Genomic DNA, 17,123 nt, shown 5'->3' with positions numbered 1-17,123 from the left:
TTGGAATCGAACCAGGGTCTTTAGTGACGCCTCTAGCACTGAGATGAATGCCCCACTCGGGACCCCAAAATGTCATGCTTCTGACCACAGAATTCAATAGAACAATCTCTTTATGGGACTGACCCTATAGGACCACATGCGTAGTTTATGGTCCTGACACAGAGCCAAGATGAAGGTGTCGTCCTCCAGTTCCCTTACTGCCAGACTCAGGGCCAGGTCCCCAGGGCTCTGCTCACCTCTGGACAGGACACACACGAAGGGTTACACATACACACGAACAAAAGAACCAGGGTTGGTTTACACAATTGGGCGATTACACGGACCCAGACTCAATCTATTAATGAAGTAAAAAACATGTCTTCTAACCTGATGGCAGTTGGCATCCAGCCAGCCAGTCTCTGCATCACAGAGCTTGTCTTCAGCTCCAGAATGGTCAAGCTGGCCTGTGTGTCGTGTGGGGGCAGTGTGACGACCAGGATACCCCCTGCAGGTGATGCAAGGGCGTAATGGGCCTCTCCCTGGTGGCTGAGCCAGGCTGCTGAGGCGGTGGGGCCTACTGTCTGGCCCACAGTGCTAGGGATGACTGCGCTGTGGGCAGGGTCCTGCAGACTCATTTTCCCCACGTCTGTAAATATGGACTGCATCTGGAGCTCTGTCACCAGCTCCTGTAGGAGGTAAGGGAGAAAAAAAAGTATATTTGTATACAGCACAGTGTGCTAGGAAAAGGTTGTGTTGCTCTGTCTGTCAGAAAAGTAAGAACATTGATTACGTCAACCAATTAAAAACAGAATCTTTCACACAAATAATTTCTCCCCACTCCACTGCGTCGGACATATGATTCATGCATTTTGGTTTAGAAGCATCCTAAAGAGGGACTTACGCTGCGGTACATGCGTGTGGGGTGTGGCAGCACCAGCCGGTGCACAGTCTGGTTGGTGACGATGAGGATGGTGACATTGTGGAGAGTCTCCTGGACGTGTACGCCTCCGGGCAACAGAGGGCAGTGTGTGATCTTGAGTTTAACAGCATTGTTCAGTAGGTTGGTGTCCAGAGACTGCTCCACCAGCTGCACTGTGTCCCCGGAGGTAGACCTGGAGAGAAGTGGTCGATGAGACAGCACGTCAAAGCCAGATGGCTTTGGGATGTGCTGAGTGGACGGGAGGAAGTTACAGGATTGCTATAGGGGATACGGGTGTACATCTGTGGATTAAGCAAATGAGGGGTTGAGGTCAGGTCAGATCCCCTTAAGGGAGAAATTATGGTTTATTACCCTCTTCCTGTCAAACCATAATTGATGTAAGGATTGGAGAGGAGGAGGAGGGCCTATATTGGAGTATGTACACTTGTGTTGGTGGAAACACGTTTTGTCTAATGCAGCTGTATTGATCCTCTGGGAAGAATAAACTTGGTTCAGCTTTCATAATGTCCGTTGAGTGTTTTACTCAGAATTAGAACCTAACAGTACCTAGTGATGTTACGTTTGATACCGGAGCCTTGAGGCAGATGTCGAAATCGCTAAGCAGTTTACTTCTAAGCAGTGGTCCCTCAAGACTAGTCCAGGTGGAGTGGAGTGGTAACGGGCGTGCAAGCAGTCGATCCCGACATCACTTGGGTACACTGCAGCATCCACCGAGAGGCTCTTGCTGCCAAGGGAATGCCTGACAGCTTGAAATATGTTTTAGACACTATAGTGAAAATGGCTAACTTAGTTATTGCGCTGGTTATCAAGGGGCAAAGTATTGACAAGTTTTTTATTTTTTTATTGAGAGACGAGCTTAAAGTTTACTTTAGACAGACAGAGGTCATGAGCAAATTGTTCAGCATGTTTTTAAAAATATAAATTTTTGGGAGGGACATATTCAGGATGCTACCCTAAACATAACATTCACTCCAAATCGAAACCTACAACCTGATTTTTGGATGGAATTTACTTGGAATGCTTCCTACACTCAAGGATTATTATTCCTAAACTATACATCAAATACTCTGGCAAACAAGCAGAGACCTGAAAACACCATCCAACCTGGAGCTGAGTGAGTAATGCTTATTAGTCGGAAGCAATTTTTTTCCTTTCAAAAGCCAATAACAATGATATATTTTACTTAATAAAGGACTGAATGCACAGGCTACCAAGCTTTGCTCTGAACTTACAATGGCTACCCAAGTCGTTAAACATTTAAAAAAAATATTGTGCATTTTGCCATTTGCCTCATGACTCCTGCATGCTTTGTTAACGACGAACTTTCTTTACCCAACCGTGGGACAGTATGTTTGTTCCCACACTCGGGACTCTGACTCTCTATTGGTTACATGGACTTTTGGCCTCCCATCCTCTTCTAAACACCTCTCGCCGGCTTTGTATTCATGTTACCTGATGAAATTGCTGTACAATATGATCTTGTTGCCATCTGATGCACATTCAGATGTCATAAAATCAGCACTGCAGAGCTCTCCCTGTCCTATGCCCTTGATTGTATTACTGTTGATGATATCTGGAAATGTGCATGCACACCCTGCCCATCTACTGTTGCTAGCCCCAATTCTGACTTGTGCTCTGATATCTGCTTCACTGATTTCTGTTCCCGTAAAAGCCTGGGTTTACTGGAAGTTAACACTAGAAGCTTATTACCTAAAATTGATTCAATTGAAAGTGTTGGTTCACAGCTCCAATCCAGATGTGTTGGTCATTACTGAGACGTGGTTAAGGAAGAGTGTTTTGAATACTGATATTAACCTTTCTGGTTATAACCTTTTTTGGTAAGACAGATCTTGAGTGCCAAACTTTACCAAGGATCACCTTCCGTGCTCGGTTGTCTCCACCAAGTCTGTCCCCAAACAATTTGATTTGCTGGTTTTAAGAATTAAACTTTCAAATAGCTCTTTGTTGACTATTGCTGGGTGCTATCGTCCTCCATCAGCACCGGCCTGTACCCTACCTGCACTAAGCTCTCTCCTGGCCCGCTACACCAAGTCTGACTTTGTCCTGCTGGGTGACCTAAACTGGGACATGCTTAAACCACCTGACCAAGCGCTAAAGCAATGGGACTCCCTAAATCTTTCTCAGATTATTACCAATCCCAGAAGGTATGTCTCCAAAAACCCAGAAAAGACTACTCTTCTTGATGTTATCCTCACAAATAATCCTGATAGGTATCAGTCTGGTGTTTTCTGTAATGACCTTAGTGATCACTGTTTTACAGCCTGTGTTCGTAATGGCTGCACAGTGAAACGACCTGTCCTGATTTGTCAGACACTTGCTAAAACTTTAATGAGCAAGCCTTCCTTCATGAACTGGAATCTAAAACGGTATAGAATCAGCTTGAGCCCCTCTGTCGAAGACGCCTGGACATTCTTTATTGATATTTTCAGTGGTATTGTTAACAAACACGCCCCCACAAAGAAAATTTGAATTAAAAACAGGTCCAGCCCCTGGTTCGACCGTGATCTTGCAGAGTTACTCCACCTCAAGAAATGCATTTGGCGAAAGGCTCGGCACACGCACACTCTGGCTGACTGGCTCTCTTTCAGGCAAATGAGAAATAAGTGCACTCAGGTTATCCGGAAGGCCAAAGTTAGTTACTTTAAGGAGCAGTTCTCTCTCTGTGGGTCTAACCCCAAGAAGTTCTGGAAAACGGTTAAAGACCTGGAGAATAAACCCTCTTCCTCACAGCTGCCCATGTCCCTTAAAGTTGATGTGGTTGTTACTGACAAGAAGCACATGGCTGAGCTCTTTAATCACCACTTCATTAAGTCAGGATTCCTATTTGACTCAGACATGCCTGCTTGCCCATCCAACATCTCCTCATCTCCCACCCCTTCTAATGTGACTATCCCAGATGCTTCTCCCTCTTTCCCCCTGCCCCGCTACAAAGTGTCTCCCTGCAGGGAGTTACTGAGTCCGAAGTGCTAGAGGAACTCCTGAAACTTGACCCCAAAAAAACCTCTGGGTCAGATGGTTTAGACCATTCTTTAAGGTTTCTGCCCCTATCATCGCCCAGCCTATCATCCGACCTCTTTATTCTGTCTCTCCTTTCTGGGGAGGTTCCCATTGCTTGGAAGGCAGCCACGGTTCATCCTTTATTTTTAGGGGGAGATCAAGCTGATCCTAACTGTTATAGACCTATTTCTATTTTGCCCTGTTTATCAAAAGTGTTGGAATAACTTGGCAATTATCAACGGACTGGCTTTCTTGATGTCTATAGTATTCTTTCTGGTATGCAATCTGGTTTCCACTCAGGTTATGGATGTGTCACTGCAACCTTAAAGGTCCTTAATGATGTCACCATTGCCCTTGATTCTAAGCAATGCTGTGCTGTTATTTTGATTGACTTGGCCAAAGCTTTTGATACGGTAGACCATTCCATTCTTGTGGACCGGCTAGGGAGTATTGGTATCTCTGAGGGGTCTTTGAACTGGTTTGCTAACTACCTCTCTCAAAGAGTGCAGGGTATAAAGTCAGAAAATCTGCTGTCTCAGCCACTGCCTGTCACCAAGGGAGTACCCCAAGGATCAACCCTAGGCCCCACGCTCTTCTCAATTTACATCAACATAGCTCAGGCAGTAGGAAGCTCTCTCATCCATTTATATGCAGACGATACAGTCTTACACTCAGCTGGCCCCTCCCTGGATTTTGTGTTGAACGCTCTACAACAAAGCTTTCTTAGTGTCCAATAAGCTTTCTCTAAACACCTCCAAAACAAAGGTCATGTGGTTTGGTAAGAAGAATGCCCCTCTCCCTACCGGTGTGATTACTACCTCTGAGGGTTTAGAGCAGGGGTGTCAAACATACGGCCCGCGGGCCGGAACCGGCCCCCAAGGAGGTTCGATCAGGCCCGCAGGATAATTTGAAAGTGGAAAAAATGCATAAAAGACATGGAATTAATATTTTTAATTCGCTGCAATTCATGGATTATCCGCTAAGGGGCGCACTCTTTCCATCAGAGTAGAAGACAAGCCGCATCACTGAGACAGACTGAAAACAGCAGACGGTATCAATGCGCCATCTGCTGCTTGTTACGACGTTGTTAATACCTTGGTCTCTACCTCTCCGCTACACCCTCATTAGCCAAAATGTCGTTATCCAAACGGAGAAAAGTAGATAAGGAGTGTAGAATTTTCAAAGAAAAATGGACCACGTCCTATTTATTTACAGAGATGCACGGAAAACCTTCGTGCTTGGTGTGTTTGCAACAAGTTTCGGTATTGAAGGAATATAATATTCGACGCCACTACGAGACTCATCACAGCGAAAAATATGACGGCTTGCAAGGACAACTGAGAAGAGATAAGATTAACGAATTGCTGGCGGGTCTGAGGAAACAGCAGTCAACTTTCATCCAGAGCCGAGAAGTCAGTGAAGCAGCGGTAAAAGCCAGCTACCTAATTGCTAGCGAAATAGCATTAGCATCGAAGCCGTATTCCGACGGTGACTTTGTTAAACGATGCATGATGAAGGCGGCTGAACTTGTATGTCCCGAGAAGCGACAAGCTTTTGCCAATATTAGCCTTTGTACAATCAGTGGGATCAGTTGCAATGCATATTTGTGAATGATAAAAGTAAATTGCACATTTGTCTAAGGAAATATGAGGTGTTTCATGAAATGTTTTGTAAAAGGATAGTTCATTAAATTTCAATATTTTCCTAATGTTCTTGTGCTTCTTTACACCAAAACAAAGGAAAGACATGATATTTTGGTTATTTATAGCAGAGTATGGTATAATTTTAATGGTCCGGCCCACTTGACATCTCCCTAGGCCGTATGTGGCCCACGATGCGAAATGAGTTTGACACCCCTGGTTTAGAGCTTGAGGTAGTCACCTCATACAAGTACTTGGGAGTATGGCTAGACAGTACACTGTCCTTCTCTCAGCACATATCAAAGCTGCAGGCTAAAGTTAAATCTAGACTTGGTTTCCTCTATCGTAATCGCTCCTCTTTCACCCCAGCTGCCAAACTAACCCTAATTCAGATGACCATCCTACCCATGCTAGATTACGGAAACAATTTATAGATCAGCAGGTAAGGGTGCTCTCGAGCAGCTAGACGTATGTATGTATGCATGTATGTATATATATAATTTTTTATCCCAGCCCCGTCCCCAAAGCAGGTCTTTTGCCTTTTGGTAGGCCGTCATTGTAAATAAGAATTTGTTCTAAACTGACTTGCCTAAGTAAATAAAGGTTCAATAAAAAATAAATACAAATACTGACCATAATTGCACTTGTCTGACCGCTTGCATGATGAGTTTCTCACACGACTGGCCTATCTGGGTAAGGATTTTTTCTCACCCAAATGATCAGAATCTAGGATTACAGGGACTCTCCGCAACGGGAGATAAAATTGAGGCTATGATTAAGAAGTTGGAGCTCTTCTCTGTCTGCATTAACAAGAACAACAACACAGGTCTCCCATTAGAGGTTGACCGATTAATCGGAATGGCCGATGAATTAGGGCCGATTTCAAGTTTTCATAATAACCGGTAATCGACATTTTTGGACACCGATCATGGCCGATTACATTGCACTCCACAAGGGGACTGCGTGGCAGGCTGACTACCTGTTATGCGAGTGCAGCAAGGAGCCACGGTAAGGTGCTAGCTAGCATTAAAAGTATCTTATAAAAAACAATCAATCTTAACATAATCACTAGTTAACTACACATGGTTGATGATATTACTAGGTTAACTAGCTTGTCCTGCGTTGCATATAATCGATGCGGTGCCTGTTAATTTATCATTGAATCACAGCCTACTTCGCCAAACGGGTGATTTCACAAGCGCATTTGTGAAAAAAGCACTGTCGCTGCACCAATTTGTACCTAATCATAAACATCAACGCATTCCTTAAAATCAATGCACAAGTGTATATATATATATCCCCCAAAAAAATCGGCTGATTAATCGGTATCGGCTTTTTTTTGGGCCCTCCAGTAAATCGGTATCGGCGGTGAAAAATCATAGTCGGTCGACCTCTAGTCTCCATCATTGTATGCTTTTTTTGTGTGCAAATGAAATTAAGTTGACAGACAATGTCAAATGTGATATAGCGAAGCACCTGAGTGAGTTGGGTGTACAATTACGCAGGTACTTTCCCGAAACGGATTACATAAACAACTGGATTCGTTATTCCTTTCATGCTCTACCTCCAGTCCACTTACCGATATCTGAACAAGTGAGCCTCATCAAAATTGCAACAAGTGGTTCTGTGAAAATGTAATTTAATCAGAAGCCACTGCCAGATTTCTGGATTGGGCTGTGCTCAGAGTATCCTGCCTTGGCAAATCGCGCTGTTAAGACACTGATGCCCTTGCAACCACGTACCTATGTGAGAGTGGATTCTCTGCCCTCACTAGCATGAAAACTAATTACAGGCACAGACTAGACTGTGTGTGGAAAATGATTTAAGACAGACTCTCTCCAATACAACCCAACATTGCAGAGTTATGTGCATCCTTTCAAGCACACCCTTCTCATTAACCTGTGGTGAGTTATTCACAATTTTCAATGAACAAATAAGATGTTATATGTAAGATGGTTAAATAAAGAGCAAAATGATTGATTATTATTATATTATTATTTGTGCCCTGGTCCTATAGGAGCTCTGTCACTTCCCACGAGCCAGGTTGTGACAAAAACACACTCATTCTTATGTTTAATAAATGTATCGTATAGTGTGTGTGTGGCAGGCTTACAATGATGGCAAAAAACTAAATTTGAGAGTTCGCTGACCCTGGTGCAAGAGGGGGTACGCAGCTGAAGGTTGAGTGTTTGAAGGGGTACGGGACTTTAAAAAGTTTGGGAACCACTATTCTAGACGATTCTGTGCTTCCAACTTTGTAGCAACAGTTTGGGGAAGGCCCTTCCCTGTGCACAAAGTGAGGTCCACACAGAAATGGATTGTCTAGATTGGTGTGGAAGAACTTGCCTGGCCTGCACAGAGCCCTGACCTCTACGAACACCGTTGGGATGAATTGGTTACACCGACTGCGAGCCAGGCCTAATCGCCCAACATCAGTGCCCGACCTCACTAATCCTCGCGGCTGAATGGAAGCAAGTCCCCACAGCAATGTTCCACATATAGTGGAAAGCCTTCCCAGAAGAGTGGAGGCTGTTATAGCAGCAAAGGGGGGGACCAACCTCATATTAATGCCCATGAGGAATCAGATGTTCAATGTGCAGGTGTCCACATACACTACATGAGATGATAGATAGATAGATAGATAGATAGATAGATAGATAGATAGATAGATAGATAGATAGATAGATAGATAGATAGATAGATAGATAGAACAACTTGCAGGTAGCCTAGTGGTTAGAGTGTTGGGCTAGTAACCGAAAGGTTGCAAGATCGAATCCCCAAGCTGACAATGTAAAAATCTGTAGTTCTGGCCCCAGGCTGTCAGTGAAAATAAGAATTTGTTCTTAAATTAACTGACTTGCCTAGTTAAATAAGGGTAATAAATTAAAAAACTCACCAGTGTATGAATCTGTTGCTAGTGATGGACATGAGTTTTCCACTTTCCTCATAGTGAAAGCCTCCTGCGCTGTCTGGGTATACCACACTGCCAGGCAGAGCATTCAGATCTGTCGAGAAACCACACATGACCCCTGGTCAGTTCCAATAGAAACTTTCACATGGTGGGTTGGCTTGTTAACAGTCTCAAACTGTTTAGGTCTGACAGGTGGTTGACCACTTGTTAGTTTTGCACCATACCAACGCTCTCTTTGCCCGAAAACTAAAAGACAGCTGTCAATAAATGAGGAAAATCGGATGCGTTAGAATGCATGTCACTATAAAACCAAGTGTCTAGCATTGACTTTCATGAACTGGAAGCTAACGCTACTCATGCTACGCTGTAAAACGCGCAGACTGTGGAAAGCTGCTAACAAACTCATGCACTAGGATACCGATACTTGAGAATGATTTCGGCGTAAGGTGTAGCAAAAGCGGAGTACAGTACGGTTGGCTAACTTTGGTTTAGGTTGGCGCTCGGGGTAACAAAATTCACCAACAGAGGACACCGTTATCATACTAACTAGCAATATAACGTTAGCTTGTTAGCCACACACCAGCTACATGATGTCAATAGTTAGCATGCTCGCATGCATGGTGAGTCACTCACGACCACATTCTATACACAGTTTGTTATAGAAACCCTTCATATGAGCAAATAAAGAGCGGATCATTATTTTAATATCCATGAAGATGTACCTAGGTTTACAGTTATTTCCCCCGGGAATGTTGGTAGGGTTTCCCTCTCAAACCCACTTATTTCTATGAAACTCCTTTCTAAAACCGCCGCCATCTTCCCCGCATTGAGTAAAGCTGAATTAGCCAGCTTCTTCAGAGAGAACCTCTCTGGCTCTTATAAAACATAAGACCTATTAATTTAGCTACAGTAAAATAAGAAAAATAATACTAGCTATAGCTAGTTTTATGATTAAAAAACATTTCACAAATAACAGTGATTTAGGAAACTCAAATGTCCAAATTCTATTGAATAGAAAAGTTATTGTCGTGTGGTTCTGAGCCTTTGGCTTCACACTGACATTTACACCAACATCCAAGTATTTTCTGGATGTGTCAGAAGGGTCTAATTGGTTCCCCTAATAGTTAATATTGTACAGAAATGTCCTCTTGAGCCAATGTCCCCCCTTGAGCCATATTATATTATATTGTTGATCTGTTGATCTGATTTTTTTTAAATTACGTAATATTATGTATATGAAATATACAGCATGAGCCAACATTCAAGACACAACTTGAAGTCGCAGATTAACTGACTTCCATAGTGTTGCGCAGTCAAGTCTGTCACAGTAAAGGGCAAACAGTTGTGACTGCTTATCACAAAAATGCATAGTTTGGCTAATGACTCATATCATATGAATATACATACAGTATACTAGGTCTATACAATGTCATAATGTAAAAATTTCAAATGAAAAAGATTAGGCTCAACTCTTTGCTGACATTGTTCGATTAACCTAAATGTATATTCATTTAATTAATTTTACCTCATATCAATCGTTTTATTGAGCAGTACAGTAAAACTGGGCAGTTCTGGCTCGGACAAGGCTTACTTACTTACAGTGCCTTCAGAAAGTATTCACACCCCTTGACTTTTTGCACAGTTTGTTGTGTTACAGCCTGAAATGAACATGTATTACATTTAGATTTTTTTGTCACTAGCTAACACACAATACCCAAAGTGGAATTATGATTTTAGACATTTTTATAAATTAATAAAAAATGAAAAACTGAAATGTATTGGGAGTCAATAAGTATTCCATCCCTTTGTTATGGCAAGCCTAAATAAGTTCAGGAGCAGTGCTTGACTTGGGCAGGAGCTCACCGGAGCGGAGTACTGGCACCTCAAATTTCTACTGATTGAGCTCCTGTGCCTCTTATAGAATATTAGCTCAAAAATATTGTGGAGCTCCTGCACCTAAATATAAACAGTACCGGCACTCAAAATGAGTACTGCCACCTATTTCAGAACTTCTAAGCCTATTCACAATGATATTGGGCTGGATGCTGATAGAGGAAACTTGCTGAATAACCAGAGAAAGTATAGCCAAAGCCTTTCTTTTAGGCTATTTACAGAAATATATGTCCTGGATGCTTTGCTAGCAATAGCCAACAAGTAATCCACAGGGGTTTCATGACTAATATTGGTTTCATTATTATCTTACTGACAGAACTCAGACCATGGGTATTTGCAAAATATTAAATAGCATTTTCAAGGAATAGAGAAGTTAGGAAAGGCTTTTCTAACTTTTTCTGATTGGTGTGAGAATTAGCCATATGTCATTGAGACAACATATTCATAATATTTCTTATCAGCAGAAAGGGGTGTTTTCAATGTCATTGCCAAACTGTCCAAAAATGGATAATGTTCTGGTAGATTCCACTATTTAAGGTGCAGTGTCTGGACCAGTAAACCAACTTCATTTCCCGAAAGGTAAGAGTGTTGTTCATGTGCTTTGCATTCTCTAGCTATGTCATGCAAGCTACATGTGTAGGATCTTAATTTGACAAGTTTTTCACAGCAGGAAAATAATCCTGAGGCAAAAGGAAAGGTGATTATAATTCATGGACATTTATGTAGGGGTTGATACATTTTATGTTAGAGCAAATCAAGTCTGACATTTGAAAGTGGAAATTACAAACTTTAGAAGCCTTACAAGCCTTGAATATACTACATATTTGCATTTCCTGCAACAACAATGTGATCAAATTAAGATCCTACACCTGTACTACAGGAAGGTTACAGTAAGTCAATTACTTTCTGTGGTGGTATTCAGAGTTATTGACAGTGTCTAACCATGGCAGGTTGTTTGTTGACATGTCTGCATTAAAGTACACTCTGGGCCTTCTGGCCCTGCTTGTAGTGTCCGCCTGGGCCGAGGAGGTGAGTAAAACTCTACTAAACTTTCTACTGTATGTGTTGTGTGTCTGCATCCATGCATGTGTGTGTGTTCGTCCATGTAAGTGTGGACGTATGCATACATATTTTGTGAAACAACCTAACTCTTTATAGTAAGGTGTTTGCTGATTTGTCAAAGTCATTATTTATCTCTGTCTTTGCTGCATGGTGCCATAGGAGCTCTCTGTCTCTGAGCTGCTGGAGAAGGCCAACAGGAATGTTGGTAAGACAGTTTTAAATTGTGATATACAATACCTGCCAACACTTTCAGATTACATTATGAGTGATATGAAATATGAAATAAAGATGTATTAGAAAAAAACAATCCATTATCGCATTGCTTTTCAGTCCAGGACTAGGCTTAATCAGTATCAGGGAAACTGATCCAAGGTGTCACACTTTGACGTCCTGTCCTGTCCCCGTCCCTCCAGTGCATACCCGCAACGAGCCCTTGATTGTGGATGACATCGCCTACGTCAACGAGGCTGAGAGGAACGCTGACCCCTGCACATCTCGCGGCTGCATGTGGCCCAAGTCCAGCGACGGCAGAGTCTATGTTCCCTACGTCATCGCCAACCAGTACTGTAAGTACCATGTCATGATGATATCTTATTTAACGATGCTGGATATTAATTTGAGCTAGTTTGCTAGAGCAGGAAAATTATCCTGCAGCAACAGCAAATGTGGATTGTAATTAATATAATTTTTTTGTAGGGTTTGATTTTTTAAAAATGCGCAAATCAAGTCTTACATTTTAAAGTGTAAATTATAAACTTCAGAAGCCCTTTTACACTAGATATTAAGATCCTACATCTGTACATGAGTCCCAAACTACTGTATAAAGCTATATAAGTAGGCCATAGAAGTAACAACTAATCATCACTGTCCAGGGTTGGGTAGGGTACTTTCTAAATGTAATCCGTTACAGTTACTAATTACCTGTCCAAAATTCTAATCAGTAAAGTAACTTTTGGATTACCCAAACTCAGTAACGTAATCTGATTACATTCAGTTACTTTTAGATTACTTTTTGCTTTTTTTTCATGGAGGACTGATTGGGCTCAATGATTCAAGTTGAAAAATAAATGCTGCACTCATGGAATGGCATGCTTTGAGCACTACTGAAAAGTACTATTTGCATGTGAAAAATAAATGCCATATGCTGCATTTGCTGTAGGCCTATTGTTGACCTTTTAGTGGGTGACACTTTGCTATCTTGATAATATGCTGTTTAAAGGGAAAATCCACAGATGAAACAATAACAAAACGTCTGCCCCGCCTCTGTTTTGGTAAAAAGCTGAGGGATGGGCCTGGAGAAATGTAACCTCTCAGATTAATAGACAGAGCTATGGATGCAAGGACTGACCATCCATGATATCAAAATTATTGTTTTAACTATGTTTCTTTACATTTAGAATTTTTACAAGAGAAAAACAAGATTATATTTTGAGATTTCATGGAGTGTGACAGTTGAACAAAGCTCATACGGTTATTTATAAGTTATATTCTTCAAGAATCAATGGATTTATATAATTTATATGTTCAAAAAATTGATGTAGCAACTACAGATTACCCCTTTAAGTCTATCAAAAGTGTGCGAGTTTGAGCATGTGTCCATTAGGCCTATGGATTTTTTTGATCAACATGAATTAGATTGAGCAATAAAAGCCCCACTTTATTCCATAGGCTGCGATCCGCACTATGCAGCTGTTGCAAGAGCGCATTACATGTAACAGATTACATGTAATCTATTATTCCCCAACCGTGTTACTGCCTGTATTGTGTTGCAAGTTTCATGATACAGTAGTCGTTTTTTAACAGTAGTTTGTCTTGTCCCATGTGTGTCCTGCCAGCCACCAGGGAGCTGGAAGTCATTGAGCGTGGTCTGCAGTCCTTTGCAGGCTTCTCCTGCATCAACTTCATCAAGCGCACCAACCAAAGAGACTACTTGCACATCCAGTCCCAGAACGGGTGCGTGCACTATGGAATTACATATAATTCATAGGTCCTATGATTCTACATGAGGATCTTTATGACGTACAGAACCAGGCTGAGTTAGGACCAATTATATATATATATATATGAACCCTGAACTGCAGATGCTTTGTATTGGCCAGTGAGAAGCTTTGAAGCCACTGGTCGGCCATATTGGCACTCCCCAATTGGAGCAGTCCTCAATAGGAATGATATAATTCTACAGTATTTCAGTTAAATATTTCAAGGACAAAATTACATGTATTTTTTTGTAGTGGGGACAGTAACATTAGTACTCTCTACTTTAAGGAAAATGTTTTTATATATTTGTATGTTTACCTCACACAATATAATTTTAAAATTATGCATTAAGCCGTCTGTGAAATAATAAATGTGTCAAAACTTTTTGGGAAATCTGACCAAATTCACATAGAGATTTGAGTTATAGATCTGTCATTCTCGTTGAAAGCAAACCTAAGAAGCAGTAGACCTATTCTATGTGCGCTATTTTCTATACCTCTCCTTTCAGTTTTGTACACCAGCTTCAAACGGCTGAAAATACCAAATTTTTGTTATTAAAGATATGTCACAGCAGTTGAGATGGTACAATGATTCTCTACACTCTGAGTGCTTGTTCTGTCACAAACTGAAATAAGCCAAACTATTAGAAATGTATCAATATTGCACCTTTAATAAATGCATTTCTATTGCTTCCCCCAAGAAATTACAATGGAGGAGGAGTATTAAGATTGCGGCAGGGTTCTTCAATACAGCACCCAGTGTCAGTCATCCAGGGTTTATATACATCGTTGGTTAGGACAGTTCAGTGTGAGACATGAAACTGCATTATAAGGCATGACACACTTCTGGTAACAGTGTGTGTGTGTATAAGTACATTTGTGTGGGTCTGACAGAGACAATTAAAACTAATTGCACTGTTACAACTCTGTCCAACCCATTCATGGCAGGTGCTGGTCCTATGTTGGTCGTTCTGGCAATGCCCAGGTTGTGTCTCTGAGCCGATCCGGCTGTGTGTACCACGGCACCACCCAGCACGAGCTCCTCCATGCCCTGGGCTTCAACCACGAGCAGACCCGCAGCGACCGTGACAATCACATCCGCGTTCTCCTCCAGAATGTCCAGTCCGGTAGGATCCCTTTCACATTCCCATGTCCCCATATAGCCATGTGACATTCTATTATATTCAATGAATGTCCACACGCACACACAAACATGTACAGTACATATGCAGGCAAACACATACACACACACTGTTGCATCGGTCACCAACCGTTGCATTTATTTATTAGGGCAAGGTGAATCTAACATATTCTCTCTCTTCCAGGCATGGAGCACAACTTCAACAAGATCGCCACCCTGAACCAGGGAACGGCCTATGACTACAACTCCGTCATGCAGTACCACAGGTTAGTCACCATTGTTTTGCCACTTTCACACCAGTAGATGCTTAGTCAGTTGAATAATTGTCTAACTAGCCTCATAGAATTCTAATTCTGTACAGAGCCTGTGGTTTAACAGTAAGACACCCGGCTCCTAGCACATGTTATTTATGTGGAATTGAACTTCATGTTCAATACGATTCTTGGATCCACCCTTCCTACTGTGTCCCTTTCATCTATCTGACCCCCTCTACTTCTAACCTGTCTAGATAAGCATAAACCCATGCCCAAAAATAAAATAATATGATAAGTCTACCCCCACTCATTCCAAGTGTTCATCATGGTGTGATGTGATTGCAGGTACGCCTTCTCCAAGAACAACCAGCCCACCATGGTTCCCTTCCCCAACCAGAACGTGGAGATCGGCAACGCCTCCCAGATGAGCCAGAGCGACATCACCCGTCTCAACAGGCTGTACAACTGTTAAACAGACACCTTGTGTTGTCTCTCACAAGGTTGTGTCAATGACTCAGTCTTGATAAAAACACAGAGTAAAGTTCAATAAACCGGCGTGTAAAAATATACTGTATTTTTGTTTCATCATTTTAAAAGTCTTAATATTATTTTTTTTACAGTGTGGAGAAAAGTCCTGGCTTAAAATACTATTTGAAATCATATTAAATAGCCTACTTTAGTTGGGCTTGATGAGCATGCGTGGCCCAATAGAACCAATGAAATAGTCTCAAAACTGTGTTGTGATAATTGAGTTGTTTGCTCTATAACCTGTTAATTCATATGCCTTGAGACCGTGATATATATATGCCTAAAGGCTGAGACAATAAGAAGACAGTGGAAGAACAAATTTAACCATACCTTTGTTTTATCACAAAACCGGATAGTAACCTCTGTCCAGTGACGTCCACAAAGCATATTGCATGTACAGTAACATAAAGTTACATGACCTACAGCATGGTCAAGCAAGATAATGTTTCCAACATTTTCAGACCAATTAACAACTATTGATGTAGAACCACAGACAGTTACCGCAGGTCGCAAAGAGAACAGGAGCTGCCTCCACTATTCCAGCACCATCTCAACTTCAACATTTTAACATCATCAAATCACCTCTGCTTATTCTAATACGGTGACAACTAAAATATACCAAAAACAATTTAGTCCAATCAACGTAAGCTACATACGATGTGGCTGTCCATGGTTCTGATTTCTGTGTGCATGCTCGTGCAAGTAGAAAAAGGCTAATGCCATCCTCCTCTCTTTCATGTTGACGAAACAGTCTCCCACTCTGTCGTACAGCACGCGCTTTTATTTTTTGTTGTCCTAGGCTATCTGGCTAAAATGCTTGCTCGCTAGCCTAACTTCCATTCATGGGCAACGTTAGCTAGTTAACGCCTTCTACATCTAGCTACATATTGAACTTCCATCCTCTCAGGCCAGGGGCACAACAATGTATCATTAATGGTTGGATCAGAATCGCCATTATAACCATAGGCCAGTACGGAGATTTAAGTAAAACCAGAAGTTCAAATCCCCATCTCCATCCATGGCTAACTTAGGAAAAGGCCAATTTTAGCTAGCTAGCTAGCCACTAGAGGTCAACAACACAGCAAGATGCAACAATTAAAGTTCTATCAATGACGAGTACTCTCAATGGGATATGATAGGAGTGATGCAAAAACCCAAGCTGGCTTCCGTTCACAATTTTCTTTTTGAGCGCCAGGACCATTCACAGTTGAGCTCGCTCAGTTTAGCTCAATGCTGATTGATACAATTTTTACACTTTGTTTATCAAGGGAGGCCAAATGCTAACTGGCTTCCCTTGCCTTCAATGCTACGGGTGGCAACAATGTAATACTCGTTTGGACCAGACAGCATCAGATAGATTGCCTACATGTAGAGAGACAGAGGGACACTGTTTAGCTGGCTCGGAGGCTTTCTCCTGTGAGATAAATTCAGGCTCTTGCGAAATGAAGGAAAATTGTGAAACACAGAGAGACAATATATATATATATATTTTTTTTAAAATTGGTCAATTTTTCTGAATGAGTTTGTCTCTTCATGCATGTTAGATTAGGGCCTTGAGTTCTTCCTCGTGACTTAATCAGAAAAATACCTAGGGTCTATGTATAGCCTATAGGCCTGGGGTAGGCACATCTATTTTGATTTAACAGACCTGGAAGCTTCCAACTGTCTCATTCATCTCCCCTGTAACTATTCCCCGGGTCGTTTTTGTAAATTAGAATGTGTTCTCAGTCAACTTACCTGGTAAAATAAGGGTAAAAAAACTAACTAGTATGTAGGACTCA

At 41.7% G+C, this 17,123-nt stretch overlaps 2 protein-coding genes across 3 annotated transcripts in view; one reads left to right on the top strand and one right to left on the bottom strand.

Annotated features, from left to right (window-relative positions):
• The window catches only part of LOC129862103 (nuclear pore complex protein Nup160-like), a 31,671-nt gene extending 22,106 nt beyond the window's left edge, over positions 1-9,565 (bottom strand). For both annotated transcript variants that reach the window (XM_055933453.1, XM_055933454.1), the window contains exons 1-5: positions 9,211-9,565; positions 8,474-8,582; positions 881-1,091; positions 367-665; positions 124-238 (exon numbers count right to left, since the gene is read on the bottom strand). In XM_055933453.1, coding sequence (XP_055789428.1) covers positions 124-238; positions 367-665; positions 881-1,091; positions 8,474-8,582; positions 9,211-9,304 — 828 coding nt within the window. In that variant the 5' untranslated portion in view covers positions 9,305-9,565. The remainder of the gene's footprint in view (positions 1-123; positions 239-366; positions 666-880; positions 1,092-8,473; positions 8,583-9,210) is intronic.
• LOC129862105 (high choriolytic enzyme 2-like) lies at positions 8,582-15,383 on the top strand. The gene is made up of 9 exons (XM_055933459.1): positions 8,582-9,108; positions 10,904-10,960; positions 11,332-11,410; positions 11,603-11,648; positions 11,857-12,009; positions 13,279-13,396; positions 14,368-14,546; positions 14,745-14,826; positions 15,160-15,383. Exons 3-9 carry the CDS (start codon positions 11,345-11,347, stop codon positions 15,284-15,286), a joined length of 771 nt encoding a protein of 256 aa, XP_055789434.1. The 5' UTR covers positions 8,582-9,108; positions 10,904-10,960; positions 11,332-11,344; the 3' UTR covers positions 15,287-15,383.
• Positions 15,384-17,123: the final 1,740 nt, after the last annotated feature.

The sequence above is a fragment of the Salvelinus fontinalis genome, chromosome 9 (assembly GCF_029448725.1).
Source record: "Salvelinus fontinalis isolate EN_2023a chromosome 9, ASM2944872v1, whole genome shotgun sequence".
Taxonomy (NCBI): Eukaryota; Metazoa; Chordata; class Actinopteri; order Salmoniformes; family Salmonidae; genus Salvelinus; species Salvelinus fontinalis.
Note: the sequence above shows the minus strand (reverse complement) of the source record. Positions and strands in the feature narration are given on the sequence as shown.

What these genes read in the sequence shown, in the direction of transcription:
- LOC129862105 (XM_055933459.1), top strand. Translation starts at nt 11,345, where the DNA reads ATGTCTGCATTAAAGTACACTCTGGGCCTTCTGGCCCTGCTTGTAGTG. An exon ending in CCTCCAGAATGTCCAGTCCG is followed by an intron (nt 14,547 to 14,744) that starts GTAGGATCCCTT and finishes TCTCTCTTCCAG; the next exon opens with GCATGGAGCACAACTTCAAC. An exon ending in TCCGTCATGCAGTACCACAG is followed by an intron (nt 14,827 to 15,159) that starts GTTAGTCACCAT and finishes ATGTGATTGCAG; the next exon opens with GTACGCCTTCTCCAAGAACA.